The sequence below is a fragment of the Rattus norvegicus genome, chromosome 13 (genome assembly GCF_021556685.1).
Source record: "Rattus norvegicus strain SHRSP/BbbUtx chromosome 13, alternate assembly SHRSP_T2T, whole genome shotgun sequence".
Classification (NCBI taxonomy): domain Eukaryota; kingdom Metazoa; phylum Chordata; class Mammalia; order Rodentia; family Muridae; genus Rattus; species Rattus norvegicus.
The window spans coordinates 33,318,118-33,333,926 of NC_141546.1; the positions used below are offsets into that span (position 1 = coordinate 33,318,118).

Below are 15,809 nucleotides of genomic sequence, written 5' to 3' on the forward strand. Positions count from 1 at the left end.
GAGACCTTGTTTCAAGAAAATCAGGTGGAGATTGACAGAGCGAACATCACATGCCCTCTTCTGGCTTCTACAAGTATGAGCACAGGTGGCTGTACCAGTACACACACACACACACACACACACACACACACACACACACACACACACACAGTTTAATTGTCAAAATTCTCTATTCTCCCCCTTCAGAGAGGAGACACCACATGCACTGCTGACTTTAGAAATGAACATCAGGTTTAGCATTCAGCGCTCTTCTAGTGACCACTCACTAATAAGTAAATCACTGTCATCCCCATAAAGTAACCTTGAGACGAAGCCATTAGGTTACTAACGAGGATCTTTATTTCTCAATCGAACATTAACAGCTATTGTTTTCTTTTCGAATTTGTACCTGAACAAGTACTAAATCAAAATGAAACATAACCAACAAAATGTCTGTAAATGTGTTTTGCATAATATAAATTGAGGTTAGGACTAAAACGGTTTCAATGCAAACCCGCATTTTTATCCTGTTCACTGTTGCTATGTGTGACTTGTTTAAACATGAATGGCAGGAATTCTGATTTTCACTGAAATTAAGACACACACACAATGCCTTTCAGACACAGTAAACTGCAGTGACAAATACACAGTGATCATTTCAAATAGTCCAGTGTTGACCAAATTCAAGCTTATGCATTTTGTTTTCATTCTTAGCTTCTTTGCCTCTTAATCTGAGATGAAACCGAATGGAGATATTTTTGTACAACTGGGAGAAAAGGTAGTTACAGCCTTAAGGGACTAATTCATTCTGCTATTAGTTTAGTACAAACCATGAAATGGAAACAGAAATGAAAAATACCTTAATAAGGAAATAAGCTAGACCTTTAATGAAGCAAATTCTCACTCCATATTTACATATAGCACCTATTACAAGAAAAGAAAGTTCCCAAATTAAAATACCCTCTACATAAAAATAATTTTTAAGCTAACGTTTAAAATAGTACTGATAAGTATAAGCCATCAGTCCTAAAGTTAACCTGCACTATAGAAAACAAGGACCAGCCTTTCTTATTTGAAAAGCTCACAGCATGGTTTATAATTGGTGTGTTCTGATGCTGGGCACCACTAGGGTAGACAACTTTTATTTTTTTTACAGCAGATATACTGTCCTGGCAGAATATGAAAACAGCTTAACAGAAACTGTTATGTCATAAATTCTGTCCTTTGTCTTCCATATAAACTATGAACTGGTGGTGCAGCATCTACTGAATCTCTAGGTACTACACTGACAAAAAACAGCTTTCCAAACATTCATGTCATGTCCACAAAATGCAGAGCAGATCAACAGTTTTAGCAACCAAGCTTGGCTGAAGCTAGCTGAGAGAAGTAAGTCCAGCAATACAGCCAGCTGGGCCAGCCTCCACTGTACTACACAGATTACAGGAAAATGGCAGAGCTTCAATCACATAGGTTACCTCTTAAATATCAAAGAAGCTATCAAGAGATCATTATAAAGCATTTAAACGTGGGGCCAATCTAATAAACTTTACTACTAATCAATTGCTTTTCTGTATTTACAAAATTCCTAGGATAGATATTTTTAATGTATAAATTAAATCAGTAGTAAGCATGAAATAAAGTGCTATTTGAAATCAATTTTAGCACTGGAAAAGGACACACTCTACAGGATTCATGAATGAGGAATCTCACTAACTCATTGAAAAACTTGGAAAAATGAATCCAGAGAATCATAGAATTGGGTTGAATCTTCCTTCCCCAGGAAGGCAAATATAAGTGGAAAACAAAAAAATTTTTAAGAGGTAAACTAGGCCTAATTGTGACTATAGAGGATATGAAGACACACAGCAGATATTTAGTCCATCTAGGGAACCAGGAAGCAGCAACTCTCTGGGCCAAAGTTTAGAGAAAGCTACCTCCTTCATGATCCTTGGCAGTGACTTTATTTAACAATGCAACTTCTAAGTCATCAGTCAACCTTGTAAATGCTGGGGTAGAGGAAATCTGACACTAACCAGGGATCACTTTTTGGTTGTTCAGGGTCCATCATGATGAGTTAAAATTAGTATGGATGGCTAGAAAAGTGTCAAAACAATGAATTCCCAATTTTCATCAAGTTTAATAACTGATAAATACTAGATTTAAAGAGCTATTGAACAAATCATTCACACCTACGGGCACTAGCTGAATAAAGTTGTAAGCATACAAACCACCACAAGTCAGGAGAGTTGGGCCCAGTAGTCTTACTATCCATGTCATTGAAGATAAAAAGGGAAACACATTAGCACAGTCAGAGGCCTCTGCACAGAGTTGCTGCAGTGGCTCCTAGGCATGGGTTTCACATTCTAACAATGATGCCCCCATTGGTGGCTTCGACATTGACAAAACTTGGTAACTTTTCCCCATGGTAGACACATGCAGCAGCACACTGAGCCTAACACACAAGTGTAGAAACCAATTAGTGTATACCCAAAACAGTATACACAATTTTTAAGAAACATTTCTAGAGATAAAACAAAGCAATGTGAAAATGAATATGCACTATACTGAAATATGCTTTGATAGTGACTGCTCATTTATAATGAAATTCCATTTCTTCCAACATTGCGTCTTACATAATGACTTGTAATACTCTTCTTTTCAACCCTTTACAGATTTTTAAAAACACATATACTTACAATCAAGTAATGACTCTAACATTTGAAAGATACATTCATTTTCTTTACAGCATGAAAGACATACAAATATTGTTTTATCCCTTTTAAGCAATGAAATTAAAGTTAACAGTTTTAACCTTCTGTTCATAGAAAAATATTTTCTGTATATCATTTACATAATAGGAAAACTCTACAGTGTTTATTTGAAACTTTTATGAACTTACCAAGGCTTTCTTTTTCATTCTTATACTGGAAAATTTACAAGGCTCCAGGAAGTTAAACGTTTGAACTCTTCCTGAACAGTGTAGTTTTTAACTTGAAATATTGCTAATAACTTTCTGCAAAATGGTGTACTTGTTTATGCACTGAACCATACCTAGCCAATACAGATGGACTGCCACCAAAAAGCTAGAACTAATGGCTGCTCATTTACCTTCGGAGGACTTAAAAAAAAAAAAAATAATGACTTTAGAAATCAACAGTGTTCCACAGTAGAAAACTGTAAAATAAGCAGCGTCACACTGATAGATGGAAACAGAAAATAACATTATGGTACCTACTCAAAAGAATTCAATAAGGCATGAAAATCAAGTAATTGTGGGCCGGAATACATGGGTTGTTGTTTCTGATAACATAGAGAAATATATTATAATAAGTACTACTAAGAGTAAATGAAATCTATGCAAAATAAGAATTGTGGTAAAAAGCAGAACTCAAAACATATAATTCTGGGATTGATTTCTTTTACTCTTAAAATTGATAACATTATCTATTAGCAATTAGCCCTCAAAAAGTTTTAAGATTAAATAAATTTCTTTGCATGTATATAATTTTCTAAGAATTTCATAAAAGTCACTCAATTTGTGATCACACTGAGACACAAATATCTGTTAATAGATTAGTAACTCTGATATAATTATAGTAACACAGCTGTTTTACTTGGAGGCAGCACCCACCACACAGGGTTCCAGGAATGTAGTTGGACAGTTGGTGCAAATGTGGGGTGTAAGCAATGGTGTCACAAAGTACTTGCTTTTCTGGACAAAGCACCTTGTATGAAAGCAGACTGTGGGATTACTTAGATACGTTTTGCTATATTACTGAGATATTTATTCCAGCAAATATTTATCATACATTTACTATAAATGACTTAAATACAAACTACAAACTTCATCAGAACTACAAAGTAAGCACTATAAAGAGCCTGTAAACATATCCCACATTGTTGTAGTATAAACAACTTACATGAATTCAAACTACTTTGGCAATTTTACCATCAGATATTTTAAATATTCAAAACACAGACATTAAATAGCATATTGCTATAAGTTCATGTTTCCTTCTCTCTTCCTGCTAAACAAGCTATATTTCCTTTTTATCACATGTTCACATGAACATATTATTTTGTAAGTAGGTATAAGATCTAAATCTCAGGTCCACGTTTTAAGTGCTTTAAAAATGCTTTCCTACTTGCATTTCAGTTTTATACTGCATGTGTATCAGCCTAAATACTTCACAATAGTTTATGCTAATCTGTCTGGGAAGCACCAGAAAACTGAGTCCAAGTCCTCATTGGCATCACTTTTGAAGTCTCCTTTCCAACTTCTAAGGTGTTACAGGTTTAAGTGACAACACTGAGCATACTTCCCAAGTAGAAAAACTTACAAGCATTTGTCACAATTTACTGAAGCTACAGTCTAATACAGAGACACTAAATTGAGAATTAGAAAACCTGAAGATGAGCAGATTCTGCTAAATTAATTGTTGGGCCTGTAGTCCTTTCTATAATAACAAGGACACAGAGAGTGGATAAAATCTTTCAAATTTTTAGCTCTCAAGGTGTAGTACTACTTCTAGTGACATGGAGATTTTTTTTTTTTCAAATAACTCATTAGACTTGGTCTGCCAAGAGATATAAACAACCCCATGGTTAAAAGTCCTTTCAATCTGTGAACATGTCTTTATGAAGTAAGTACACATGCAAACCAACACACTGATGTTTCTCTTTGAAGGCAGCTACAGTAGTACCCCAAATTTTCAAGCATCTGTCCTAATGGCTCAGCATAACTGCTTGTGAAGTCATTTTTTATACAATGTTACCTTTATTCCGAAGTCAAAATGATCAATCATTGCCCTTTCCCAATTACTTGTCCCAGCAAGCTATACAAAAACTGTTCTTGGGCTGTTTATTCTGTCTCACTTTTGAATGAATGGATTAGTTTAACAAATACAACCTATTCTTTTTGTGAATGCAAAGTCTACTCCAAAAGATTACTACAGAGCATCTAGTGCTGACAAAACTAAATGCCCTATGAAAGAAGCAGAAAAGTCATGTGAACTTTGAGAGGGAAAATTTTCATATTTACTCTTAGCATGTACAGAAGCCCTAACTCACCAATACTAACTTCTCCTTGTCCGAAGAAATGCATTGATTTGTTCTTGAGTTTGTTGGGGTGTGAGCTTAAGGGTGGCTAAGTAGTAATGGAAAAGTAGTTTGGTTCAAGAAATTTGGTTTTTGTCACACAATATTATATCAATATCTATGGAGTGGAGCAGTACTTGGCATATGAAAACTAGCATTATTTCTAGTAACCTATTTAGATTCATAAACTGGTTAGATGCTTAGGTGGAAAAGACAAGTGTTCTGTTAGGTAACTAGGAAAGTTTAGTTAGCATATCTATATTAACAATTTGTGAAGGCTAAGTTTAGCTTAAGATCCTAATAAATGTTCTAAAAGGGCTGTCTTCAGATGTAAAACACGAATGGAGCATAGTTCTCAGATAAGAAACTGCTATGATAAATTTGAATTTAATTCTACACTTGTCATTTCAGATTAAGCACTGCTGATTTAAAAGGCAGCAATGCCTGCTGCCAACATCAGTGCTAACCACAGAGATGTACCCAAAGCTTTACATTGAAGAGCAAACGAACCATGACACTGCCTTTCTACACAGCTTTTCTCTTCCTGTCTACACTTATCACCTTCTACCCACATGGCAAGATATAAAATTTAGGCTAAAATCCACCAATGAAATAAAATAGCTTTATAACATAGATCTCTAGCTTGTTTCCCCTTTTTAAGTTGTAATGATAGCTTACCAGCCTAAATTACATTTGCCTCTGGTTACAGAATGGAATGTCTGAGTATAATTATAGTTCACTTACGAACTTATATTATTGTCTTGCTTGTGAAATCATAATAAGGGGACTTCTGTTTGATGTAAAGATGTTTATTTCTTTCTTTAAAAAAAAGACAAGAAGTATTTATAAGTGCCAATTTATTTGGTACCCTGGCAATTAATATTTAGAAGCTTAACTTTTGAATTTTACTATTATGGGTTCTGAATACCTGAAGCAATAATTTATATGTTACTAAAGATTTTTTAAATGTGTATCATTCCCTCAACTAAATAGCATTCCAAAATATCTACCATTGGGACCTATGTTTTATCGAGACTACAGAAGTAATCTGAAAACCACTAGTAAATGTGTCTATTTTAACCATATCCTTATAAAATAACATGTGAATAGGTGAGCAAGTTCTCACATTAAATTGTGCAATTTTAAAAATCTGTCTCCACAGACTTAAAACAAGGAAAACAGACATATCTGTAATGGGAGTTGGATCTTCCGTTAAGATGGCCTACTTACTGACATGCTTATAATTTAACAGGCATATATAAACTGGATGACAAGGAAGGGTCACTTTAGAGAATGCTAAAGTGTTTAACTCCTTGTGTGAAGAACCCCAGTGGAAGGAAGGAGCAGTGTGAGCCAGCCTGACAGGCCTTGGAGTGATGATGCTCCAGGGCAGCTCGTCAGTTACGGGTGCATAACCCAGCTGATCGACTTTCTCACTGTAACCTAGAATACCAATATATTTATCTTTGATGCACATATTAAACATCAATTCTTACCTTAGGATAAAGTAAATGTGAAATCTGAAGAATAAACCCTCTTTTTAAGTTAAGCTGCTAAACTTTAACCCCTATCCTTCCCTTCGGTAAAGGAATGTGCAGATTGTGAACAATTCCATAGCAGCAGATGCACTCTGGGCAGAATACAGATATCCTGGCTTTTACGGCAAAGTACAAGCACTGAGTAAAAGACAGAATGGCCTTACCCTTTGCTGTTTGTATAACTCTCAACATAAGAAGCTGGTTTTTAAAACAGCTTTTTAAAACACTGTGATCTCATTAAAAATTCGTAAAACTATAAGAATGTACAGTATACATACATACCTCCTATGGGGTCAAATGAGTGCCTTTTCATTAGACAAAGATATCTCAAGGCACTTAAGGGGTTAAGACACGATGCATGCATTCCTTTACATCAAGACTGTGAAATCACATGATTTGGAATAAGCCAACCTTATGATAAATATAAGTTACATTATTAAATCCAAGAAAATTCATAGTTATTTCTATAAGATGCTGGTAAATGGACACTGTGCAGCATTTCCTGGGAACAGCAAGTTCCAATTTTCTTCTCAACAGCAGGTCCCCACGGGGACGTTAGGAAGATGTGCTGCACCCACAGGCAGTGTACTGGCTAATGTTGAGAATGGTATTGCTAACGTTTGAAAAATAAAATCTGGTAATCAGTAGAGTGAGGGCATGACCCCTGGGAAAATCCAGAGCAGACTCCTGATGATAACTCCTTCTGCTTTCAAGGTACAGGTGTGTGACAGAGATGAGAATCTGAGCCTTGTCGGCGGCAATTCTACCAGAAGGGACTGCATGGCAATGCCTCACAATTCCATAAATTACTCTGAACATACCCAGTTTCCACTATTTGTTCAGAGCAAAGCACAAACTATTCAAACATGTGGTAAGTTCTGAGTGACTTTTTGAAACATAAAGTGCAGTAGTGCTGAAGTTCTCGAGGTCTCTTTGAGTTCTTCACTTTTTGTGTGAGAGGCCATTTCCTGCAAGCAGTATTATGGCACAGTGAATGTAACAAACTCAGGTTCCCAGTACTTATTCCAACCTTTTTGCTTTCTTATTTATTTGATGATGTTGTTAATGGTTTAACAAAGCCTTCTTCATAAACTTTCAAAATAGCTTCACATACAAATCTGTATTGACTCTGAAAAACACAAGTAGGAAAAAGAATCACTACTAGAAAACCAAAAACTAGCATCTCACTTATCTTGCTTATTAAAAAACTTGAAAAGTGAAATAGAACAGAGATAGAGGGTTTTACCAATAGGTAAAAAGTTAAGAAAACAAACAAATAAAAATCCCTCACATTATACTTTGTAGGCAAAATCCAAGACACTGCTGGTAGGAATGTTAAAATACTGAAAATATAAAGAGAAATTTCAAAGTATCTAACAAAATAATATTATTTTCCCTTTGGAACAAACATTTTTACTTCCAGAAAATTCAATTCAAAAGACAAAAAAAAAAACAAACCCTGAAAATATATATTCATTTCTTTATAATAAAAACAGGGAAACCATTTAAGTTGCCATCAATTTGATATGCAGATAAGGCTGGCCTTAAACTCACAGACATCCTCCTGTCCTACAATGATAAGTGTCACACCATTCTGATAAGTGAAAGCAAGCAAGGGATTTCAGGTAGAGAGGTTTACGCATATATTAACATTCGACAGACTGAAGCAAGAGCTCCCTAAGTTCAAGACCAGCATAGCCTACATAATGAAGACCACAACAGCCTGTTTCAAGAAGACAAGGCAAAATAAAAAACCTACAACCACCACCAAAAGAAGGCAAGGAAGGGATATGGCTCAGCAGGTCAGCATACTTGTTGAATAAGCATGAGGACTTAGCTGTCGCCCATGTAAAAGAACTGAGCATTTCTGGATGTGCTGTAAACCCAGTGCGTCTGGGCAGACAGATCATTAAGATTTACTGCAGCTCAGCTCCAGGCACAGGCACAGTGAGAGATTGTAGAGAGTGGCGAAGACCACCTTTATCCGCCTCACATACACTTGCACATTCAATCACTTTGTCTCTCTGTGTCACTTAAACAATATTAAAAGGTGAGAGATAAAAAGTATGTATAACATTTATAAAAGGAAAATATAAATACATATTTAAAATTTACTGTTAGTTTAACTTTTTTTAAGGAAGAAAATGTTAAGTCTTTAAAGTGTTTTCATGAAAGAATAGAGGGGAAAAGGAGCAGAAAGAAACAGAGATCAGACTCCTCTGAATAATAAACCTTTTCTTCCTCCTCCTCTTTTTCTCTAATGATTTATTTACTTTTTTTTTTCCTTTTCTTTTTTTCGGAGCTGGGGACCGAACCCAGGGCCTTGCGCTTGCTAGGCAAGCGCTCTACCACTGAGCTAAATTCCCAACCCCATACTTTTATTTTTCTCTGTGCCTTGTCATATCTGTGTGAGGGTGTTGATTCGTCAGGCACTGGAATTATAGACAGATGTGAGCTGCCATATGGATGCTGGGAATTGAATCTGGGTCCTCTAGAAGAGCAGTCCAGTGCTCTTTAACCACTAAGCCATCTCTTCAGACCCTACTCTTCTTCTTTTGCAGATTTCAAATACAAAACTTAAAACAAATCAACAATGTCTATATCAATGGATGACACAACTACACTGATCAGCTGTTTGCTGATTTTAAGACAGTAATTGATTAGATTTTGGAGTGACATCCAAAATTCAAATAAAACTGTGGGAATCCAGGAATTCTTCACAATCGGCACTGCCATTTTGAGACTATGGCAGGCCACATGAGATAAAATAGTAGAGTACTTTTAATAGTCTTACTGCTGTCCTAGAGAAGATGTATTCTTGTTAAACGAGAAAGGGGAAAGAAGTAGATAAAGATGTTAAGTACAAAACATCATGGACATGTGTGTTCAGACACGTGACATATGTTTAGAGAAACATATCACCTATAACACCACCATATCCCCAGAACTCAAAGAGTAGCATCTAAACTGACAGGACCAAGAATTACTGGAGAAATTAGATCCCAAATCTGGGTCATAAAATACAAAGCTGGCTTAGTGATCTTTTCCGCTAATAAAGAAGTTAGTAAGTTATTGTGGTTCTAGGAAACTGAGATTCCTGCTAGCCAAAATATAGGATAATTTGGGGCACCATCAAGAAAAGTATTGAAAACACATAAAGTATGTTTGGATTCACTCCCCTCCCCCCAAAACCAGGGTCTCACCGTGTATTCCAGCTTTCCTAGACCTCACTATGTAGACCAAGCTGTCCTCAAACTCACAGAGATCCACCTGCCTCTGCCTCTGCGCCTCTGCACCTCTGCCTCTGCCTCCGGAGTGCTAGGATTATTGGTGTGCACCACTACAACCACCTAGGTTCACAATTTCTAATTGTATCAAACAAAAGTGAGTTGTTGGCAGTGGAGAAAGCTAGTAAATCCACAGTGAAATCTGAGCTGGGTGCCTGAGCTCAGTGATAGCACTTGTGCAGCAAGTATGAGGCTGGATTCCATGCTAGCATTGTAAAGCACCATAAAAAATAAAACAGCACTTGGAAATCAAGGTAAAGAATCAAATATTTATCTTCTAAATCATTCGAGGCTGGAGAAATGGCTTAGAAGTTAAGAACTACTTTTCCAGAGGTCTTGGGTTTGAGTCCCAGTACCCACACATTGGCTAACAGCCACCTCTAACTCTAGTTCCCAGGAATCTGATTCTTCTTCTTACCTCTAAGGTTCCAGGCATTTACATGATGCACATATACATATATATGCAGGTGAAATACTCATACACAGGAAATAAAAATGAGTAGATCTTTAAAAAAAATCATTCTAGTTATAAATGAAGTGCCCTAGCCCATTGTGGATAGCACCCATTCCTAGGCAGGGAGGCCTGATCTATATAACAATGGCAGCTGGATATGACTTGGGAGCAATCCAGTAAACAATGCCAAACAAACAAACAAACAGAAGGCAATCACTCTACACCCAATGAATAATGGATGGCAGTGTTGATCAACTAAGGAGTGTTAACATCACGAAAAGAAAGATAATCAAACATCATCTGCATCCTGAGGAAAGAATTTCCACTTAAACTGTTCTAGCCTACAGATTCGTCTGTCACTTTGAGGAAATACAGAGAACGCTACCTTGAGAATATAAGCCAAACCAACTGAGACTCTAGCAAATGATACAGTATAAGTAACTTGGTTTATTAAATTAATTGAAAAAACAAAACAACCCCCCCCCAAAGTACAAAAACAGCAGAAAGTAGTTTCTTGATTATAAAACTTTAGAATTTAGACATAAACTAATTAAAATGTGCAGGCCATTATTAGAACATTGATTTCAAATAAACTATAAAAACAACATTATAATTGTTAACAGCTCAGCAACTTCCATGTGGGTACAGAGCTGAAAGAAGTCAAACTGCAGTCTCAAAGAGATATTCTATATATCCTCCATCATCATTCAGAACAGTCAAAAGCTAGAAACAGCCACATGTCCACTGATGGAGAAATTATTACAAAAAATCTAGTATAGAAAACAATGGGATATGGCTTAGCCTTGAAGAAAAGTTAGATTCTGACACGATTACCAAACAGGTGAACTGTGAGAATATTAACTATCTGAACTATAGGGCAGTCAGAAATACACAAGTACTGTATGACTCTACTTATATGATACATCCAACTCTGAAACAAGCGGTAGACTAGAGGTAACTGGAGGCTCAGGAGAATGGATATGAAGAAGTTTTTTAATGGTATAAAAAAGAGGTCATAAAGTTAGTTCTACAACAATGTACATATACTCAATATGACTAAAATGCATAAATAAAATGGTTAAAATGAAAAATTTTGTTATATGTACTTTATCATACATAATTAAAGAGCAAAAGAACAAAACCAAATAACCTTATAGACCCATCTTGACCTCACCTGGGCCATACCCAGCCCCTAGACCAAACTGATGCTCGGTGCCAGAGCCCACCCTGCCAGCACCTCCCCAGTCTGAAGCCTATTCTGCTGAGCCCTCACACATTGTCTCCAGTCTTTTGCATGCTAGTCCAACCCCCCACCGGATACACCTGGCTTCACCTAGTTTCACCATATCTAATCTTTAGGCCTAGTCAACTGTGTCTATATCAGACATGCCTAGGCCTTATCATAAAAAAGGAAAACAATACAAAAACCCAAGACAATATCTATCAGACTTATTACAAAAGTACCATAATTTCTAGTGAGAATTACCTAGATGAACCCCAAGACATAGAAGTTACAATCATAAACTTCATCAAAAGATCCAAATTTAAAGAAGATACAAATACATGGTTCAATGAATGTAGAATAAACTCAAAGAGAAAAACAAACAAACAAACAAACAAACAAACTGCCTAAATGATGCCGAACTATTATTCAGCAAGAATAAGGCTGAATGCGATGATAAAGACAATACATGGTTAGAAGACTGAATTTCAATAAAGGAAAATATTGAAGAGAACTTAAGCAGAAATGAAGACATAGTAGACAACTCAAAACTCAATCAGAAGGCACCACCACAAACTGAATTGATAAAAAGATCAAAGAAGAAGTATAAGAAAGTAGCAAAAGAAAAAAAAAAGACTGAAAGACTGAGAGAAAGACAGGAAAGAAGGAAGGAAGGAAAGAAGGAAGGGAGGGAGGAAGGAAGGAAGGAAGGAAGGGAGGGAGGGAGGGAGGGAGGGAAGGAGGGAGGGAGGGAGGGAAGACGAACCCGTAAGTCACATATAAAGGAAAATGCATCAGAGTAACAGCTGTCATTTCAGTGGGAATTTTGAAAATCAGAAGAGCCTAGAACAATATACTCGAAGTTCTAAAAGACTATGGCTATGAATCCAGACTAATATACCCAGCAAAACAACCTGCTGAAGTTGAAGGAGAAAACTTTCCATGACACAAATAGGCAAAAAGAATTTGTGTCCAACAAACCAGCCTAAAAAGAATACTGAAAATAATACTTAGTACAGGACGGTAATTATAGAAAGCTCTAATTACTGAAGCACAAGTACAATAAAAATAGCAAAATAAATGAAGTGACTGCCAGCAATACACACCTTTCAATAACAGCTTTAAATATTAGTGGCCTCAACTCTCCAATTAATAGACATAAAATCCATCTTTTGTTGTCTACAAGAAATTCCCCTTAGCTTTAAAGGTTAAGTACTGTCTTTAAAAAAAGGACAAAAAATATTCCACACAAATGGGGCCAGACGTGAGGAAGCACTGCAGTCCTAATATCTGACAAAACTAATCAGAGAAGAAGGACACCTTATTCTAATCACCAAGACAATTAACCAATTATAATCCTATACATAACTGCACCAAAGTCTACTGTATCTGGTTTCATAAAAAGTATACTACCAGAATTAAACACTCAGATTAATATCAACCCAATAATATTTGGTGAGTTGAATACAACACTTTCTCTAACAGACAGGTCATCTGGTAAAAAAAAAAAAAAAAAAAGAAATGTTAAATAATAACATCCATCAAATGGGCTTAACAGAGAACTACAGAATATACCACCAAACACTAAAGAATGTACACTCTACTCTGTAGCCTATGGAACCTCTCAAAAACAGACCAGCCTGGAAAACAAAACAAATCTTAACAAATTCAGAAAACTTTAATAACTCCTTGTATCCTGCAGTAAAACTGAAAATTCTTCTACGTATACTAACCACATTTAAAACTCAGAACAACCACAAATAAACTGATTAATGACTAATGATGTGAAACTCAAGAATTTGGGTAAACAAGAACAAAACAAGTTCAAATTCTGAATATGCCAAGAAATAATAAAAATCAGAACAGAAATTTATGAAATCGAAAAAAAAATTCAAGGAATCAAGAATCTAAAAGTTGGTTCTTTAAGAAGAAAAATAACGGGGCTGGAGAGATGGCTCAGCAGTTAAGAGCAACCGATTACTCTTCCAGAGGTCCTGAGTTCAATTCCCAGCAACCACATGGTGGCTCACGACCATCTGTAAAGAGATCCGATGCCCTCTTCTGGTGTGTCTGAAGACAGCTACAGTGTACTTATATATAATAAATGAATAAATCTTTAAAAGAAAAAAAAAGAAGACAAATAACTGGCCAACTAGCCAAAAGAAAGATAGAATCCCCAATTAACAGAATCAAAAATGGAGAGGAAAACATTATATATATACCAAAAATATTCAGATTATTATAAAGGAATTATTTAAGACCTATATTCTATTACATTGGGAAATATTAAAAATTTTCACAAATTTCTACATTCATATGAGACATACAAGTTAAGCAAAGAAAAGACTTAACAACCTAAACAGATCTATAACAAATAAAGGCAATAAAATCAGTAATAAAAGTCTTCAGATGATGCATTGATAGCAGAATTCTATTAGGTTTTTAGATTATCTACAGTGAATACTTCTAAAATAAGAAAAATACTTTTTAAATAAGAAAAAAGGAAAAAGAAAAAAGAAAAAGAAAGGAACACTTTCAAAATTCGGTATTACTTTAATAATAATAATAATAATAATAATAATAATAATAATAATAATAATAATAATAAAAACTAAGGCCATTATCCATGATAAACACAAAAATATTCCTTGCAAACTGAATACAGATATGTATCCAAAATATTATCCTCTATGGCCAAATTGGCTTTACCCTTTGATGTTGGGATGGTTGAACATATGTAGGCCAACAGATATAATACACTATATGGATGAACTTAAAGACAAAAATCAATATGATCATCTCAAGGGCTGTAGAAAAAGCCTTTGATAAAACCAACATGTTTTCATGAAAAAAACCCTACATAGAGTAGAACTGGATAGCACATACCTCAAAGTAACAAAGGCTATGAATCACACACCCACAGCCAACATTATCCTAAATAGAGAAAGCTCTGAAGCAAGTCCATTAGTAGCAGGAACAAAACAGGCTGACCTTATCCCCACCTCTTTTCAAAACAGGACTGGAAGCACTTGCTGGAACAATAAGGCAAGAGAAGAAAATGAAAGGAAAACAAACAGGAAAAGAAGAAGCCAAACTACCACTTCTGGTAGATGCTTTAATATTACATAAGAGATCTAAAAAATTCCACCATAAAACTTCTGGAAATAATCAACAATTTCAGCAAAGTGGCAATACAGCTCCACTTATAAAAACCAAGAGTCTTTCTATACAGCAACAGCAAACATGTTTAGAAAGAAATCATGCATATAACCCTATTCATAGGAGCCTCAAAGAACAGAAAATATCTAGGAATAAACCTAACTAAGGAACTCTACAATGAAAAATAAAAAGATACACCAGACGTCATTAAAATTAAAAACATTTGGGTTACTTACTTATGTGGAGCTATGAATCAAAACCGGGGTCTTATATGTGGCTCTACTATTAACCTAATATTTGGCTCTTAAATGGTATTATTAAGAAAAAACAAATAGGCAAAAGACAAAACAACAACAAAAGAAACACACACAGGCCAGCAAACAAGATGCTCGGTGGTTCAAAGTGCTTGCTGCCAAGCCTATAACCCACGTTTGGTCCCTGGACTCCCAAGGAAGAGAAAGAGAACTGACTCTTGTAAGTTGAGCTCTGACTTTCCCAGGTGAGCCACTGCATGCCGTGTACCCACTCACACACATGGAGCATACGCTAAATAAATGAAAAAATTTTCAAATAAATAGAAAATGAACTGTAAAGAGAATGAAAGTATTTTAAAACAGATTTCATAAAATATCTGTATCTAGAAAATATAAATCTGACAACAAAATGACAATAAAAATGAGCAAAATAAATTTTTACAGAAGATATTGGACATCATTATGAAGAAAGTGCAGATGAGAGTCACAATAATGCTTCGTATCCATATATAAAATACAATCTCTCTTAAGCCAGGTACATTTTGATGATGTTAAGAAAATGGAACTCTTATATTTCACTATTGGAAGTATAAAATTTTGTCCCTAGGGGAAGATATAACTCAGTAGTCAAATGTGTCTTAGCTCACTGATGCAGTGACTTTCCTCCTGTGTCTATTCAACAGAGAGGCATATGTGACACAAGAGTTCATGGAAGAGAAACAAATCACAGAACAGGAGCAGTCCATGCACTCATGTGTCAACAGGTGAATATACAAAATGTGCTACGCACTGTTCAGCAGGAGACAGTGCAGTACGGAT

At 35.6% G+C, this 15,809-nt stretch overlaps 1 protein-coding gene across 6 annotated transcripts in view; it reads right to left on the bottom strand.

The window, feature by feature from the left end:
- Positions 1-316: 316 nt before the first annotated feature.
- The window catches only part of Ptpn4 (protein tyrosine phosphatase, non-receptor type 4), a 180,133-nt gene continuing 164,640 nt past the window's right edge, over positions 317-15,809 (bottom strand). For all 6 annotated transcript variants that reach the window (XM_087579984.1, XM_087579983.1, XM_087579982.1 and 3 more), the window contains 1 exon segment: positions 317-7,743. In XM_087579984.1, coding sequence (XP_087436110.1) covers positions 7,657-7,743 — 87 coding nt within the window. In that variant the 3' untranslated portion in view covers positions 317-7,656.